This window comes from Plodia interpunctella, chromosome Z (genome assembly GCF_027563975.2).
Source record: "Plodia interpunctella isolate USDA-ARS_2022_Savannah chromosome Z, ilPloInte3.2, whole genome shotgun sequence".
NCBI classification, from domain to species: domain Eukaryota; kingdom Metazoa; phylum Arthropoda; class Insecta; order Lepidoptera; family Pyralidae; genus Plodia; species Plodia interpunctella.
In genome coordinates, this window is record NC_071324.2 from 7,943,643 (window position 1) to 7,947,078 (window position 3,436).

Genomic DNA, 3,436 nt, shown 5'->3' on the forward strand with positions numbered 1-3,436 from the left:
ACTTAAAATTGCGGTAAGTACCAGGCAGATAAGTTTTAACTTCCTTTGCTTCAGCCTCCTATGCTGAGTAACTACTTATTGGGAATCAAACGAATATAGTCGAACAATATTAGTTTATTATTCCCAATAAACTTAGAGACTACGCCGATGTTATTTTTCCATGAGATTTATAACATTCAATTCGTAAAAGCTACCTTTAAGTAGTACGTATTAGTAGTTACGTACCTAAGTACCATTGTAATAAGTTTGATATACGCGTTGGGTATCGTAACATGAACATCATAACATTTACCACAATTCAGATGATGGACTCACTAATTGGCTTGCTTATGAGCATAAACAAGTTCATAGACATGATAATATACTTCGTTTAGGAATCTATAATATTAGTACTTAGATTCCAATTTCTGAATAAATGAGTTGATTTGATTTAATTCCTAAACGATGTATACTTATTAGGAATCTAAGTATGACATAGTACTTAGATTCCTAAAAAATGTATACTTTGATTCCTAAATTACGTGTTATCATGTTTTTACAGTTTCAGCAGGCTGTATGATTGTCAGTCTGTCATGTTTGAAAGAATGCAATAGAATGCGGCGCTAACTCAGTTACGGCATCCACCCTCAACCGAGATCGAATGCGTTGTTTTGTAATAGCAAAGAAATAGTTATTTCGCACAGTAACCACAAAAAACAAGCCGACGACGACGGCCGAACCGCATGACCAACCTTTGCTGCAATCAGAATTAGAACTAAATTCGCAAAGACCACTTCACTGGTCTACTTTTGGCATGCTTCGCTGGCACCGACAATTGTTGTCTTTTTGTTGATATTACGGGTTTATTTAAGTGAAATTGGATAAATGGTCATCTCACGATGTTTCGCTATTCAATCCGGCGCGGTGTGGCAGCGCGACTTCTTGTCAAGTTCGCTGGAATGGTATAAAATAAAAATTGTAAAAAAAGTTCAGTTTGTGTTTAAGAACAAAATGTGAAAAAGCTTATATGCAGTTTGTGTTTATACTGCGTACAAGCGTGCTACAGACAGTGCCCATTTGATAACAGAATGGATGTGATAAAGTTTATATCAGTGCTGGTGGTGTTATTTGAAGGAGGCGAGGCAGGCGGACATGGAGAAAAGCACCAGTAAGAATGATTACCAATACATTGCTTTATATTCATATGTTTTATGTCTAGAGCCTTGCGAATTTGTTTGAACCGCTTATTGCCATTTTCATTCTAGATTTTATTATATCGAACAGAAAAAAAATTGCAGTTTAGACGGTTAATAGGCTCATGCAAATTTTATAATTATAATAACATGTATTTAGCTGAGCATGTAAAAGTATTGAACTGTTTTGATTATAGCGAAGTTTTTTTATCAATGTAAAATTACGAATTAATCAACTTGTATAAATTCTTTTAAAACCATTTTTCGTAGATTTGAAAATCATCAGGTCTAACCAATTTTAATTTGTCAATGTAATTTTACAGTGATCACCTCAGAATCCACATGCCGGAGTTCATCCACCACGACCACCACACTAAAGTGATCACCATACATCACCATCATCATAAACCAAAGAAAGAACATCACCACCACCACCATCATTTTAAACCGGCTCCGCCTACATTTCATCATCACCACAAGAAGTTTCATATAACTACAAAGACTGTGTCAAAGAATCATGGCCACCATGGCCACCACGGGCACCATGGCCATCACGGTCACCACGGCCATCACGGTCACCATGGTCATCACGGTCACCATGGTCATCACGGTCACCATGGACATCACGGCCATCACGGTCACCACGGCCATCACGGGCATCATGGACACCATGGCCACCATGACTTTGATGAACTAGGCCTTGAAAATCATGGCATCGAACAGCAAGGCTATGGTTATCCTATCCCACAGAATACTGCAGCTTATGAACCACCCGCTACTACTTTTGAAGAAGACTTTACGAATTTTAGTCCATCTGTGCCTTCCTACGGCGGTGGTATCACGGCTCAAGCCCCCCAATACCATGGAATATCGCCTCAAGTGCATGGCATATCCCATACAATCAAACAGGTGAAAGTATACGATTCCTTACCTGGAGCAATCCCTAACAACAATGTAAAATCTCACGGGTACGAAGTTACTGAGGCTGATGAGGATGACGATGATGCTTTTACATCAGTGAATAGTCTGCAACAGTCATATCCGGGTACATACGCGTTTGTGCAAGGTGTCGACGCAACGAACGATCCGTACGCTCAATTGACACAAGCCAACTCGATTCCACTGCAAAATCATGATCCTTTCACACTAGCTGCCCAACCTACGTCAGGACTTGAAGGTGATGTAGAAACTTTCACAGGAACTCAACCTGATGCTTTTGTGTCTTCGCCAACTCAAATTATAAGCGTGACAAGTGCTGATCCTTCTCCTGCCTTACCAGCGACTTTCCCTTCAGAGGAAGGCTTTGATGGCACACAGACAGCATTTATTGGAACCACTGGAGAAACTGCTCTGATATCAAACGAACCGAATGCTATTGACGAAGAAACGCCTGTGTCCTTTGTCAGACAGGGTGGTATACAACAAGTCGTGAAAACTGGAGGGGTGGAGACAGTTGTTTATTAGAATTAAGATAATTAACTTACCAAAAACGGAAGATGATTCCTACTGTTGTTACAACTTTGTTAACTTAAGTTAAATATTGGTCATAGTTGTCGTTTGACGTTTATAATATTATTAATGGTGTGTCTTATTTATGTGTGCGTAAGTAGTGGTATAATGACGTGACAAACAAATATCCTAATACCATGCCTAATACTAAGTACAAATTACTGCAGTTAAATTGTATCCATTATATAACATAATGTATTTTTAAATTAAATCATAATTGTTATGGTTGTTTTAATTATTATTGTATTTTTAGCCGTTCATCTATACCCACCTTATTTAATATTAAATATGATTTTCACAAAAAAAATAAATCTTTTATTGTCGTTACAGAATTTTGTAGCATTTAATGTGTGACCAAAAAATATTCCTAAGTAATTCACTGATTCTGAATGCTATGTTAGGACATATAAAAGAATAAATTTAAGCAACGCGGTTCAAAAGCTGCTGGATACTTGGAAGTGCGTCAAGTTTAGAGCTTGAATGATTTGACCCGCACTAACAAATCAAAAACTTATAATTAACTTAAAGCATAACGTAACGTGTGCTACATGTTAAAATCATTGTCTAATACTATATTTTACTTGTGTTTTACCGCTACTATTATGCAAACTAAGTAACAACATAACAAGTTACTGAAACAATTTACTGAAAATATAAAAACAGTAAAATTGACACGTGTCAATTTTACTATGTTTTTATATTTTTAGTATCATATTATTTAATTAGGATGACACGACCTCTCAATACACTAGGAT

General features: G+C 37.0%; 1 protein-coding gene across 1 annotated transcript; it reads left to right on the forward strand.

Moving 5' to 3' along the window:
- Positions 1-867: 867 nt before the first annotated feature.
- Positions 868-2,933, forward strand: LOC128682961 (la-related protein Larp4B-like). Its single transcript, XM_053768050.1, has 2 exons — positions 868-1,147; positions 1,496-2,933. The coding sequence occupies exons 1-2, from the start codon at positions 1,068-1,070 to the stop codon at positions 2,634-2,636; spliced, it is 1,221 nt and encodes a 406-aa protein (XP_053624025.1). The 5' UTR covers positions 868-1,067; the 3' UTR covers positions 2,637-2,933.
- Positions 2,934-3,436: the final 503 nt, after the last annotated feature.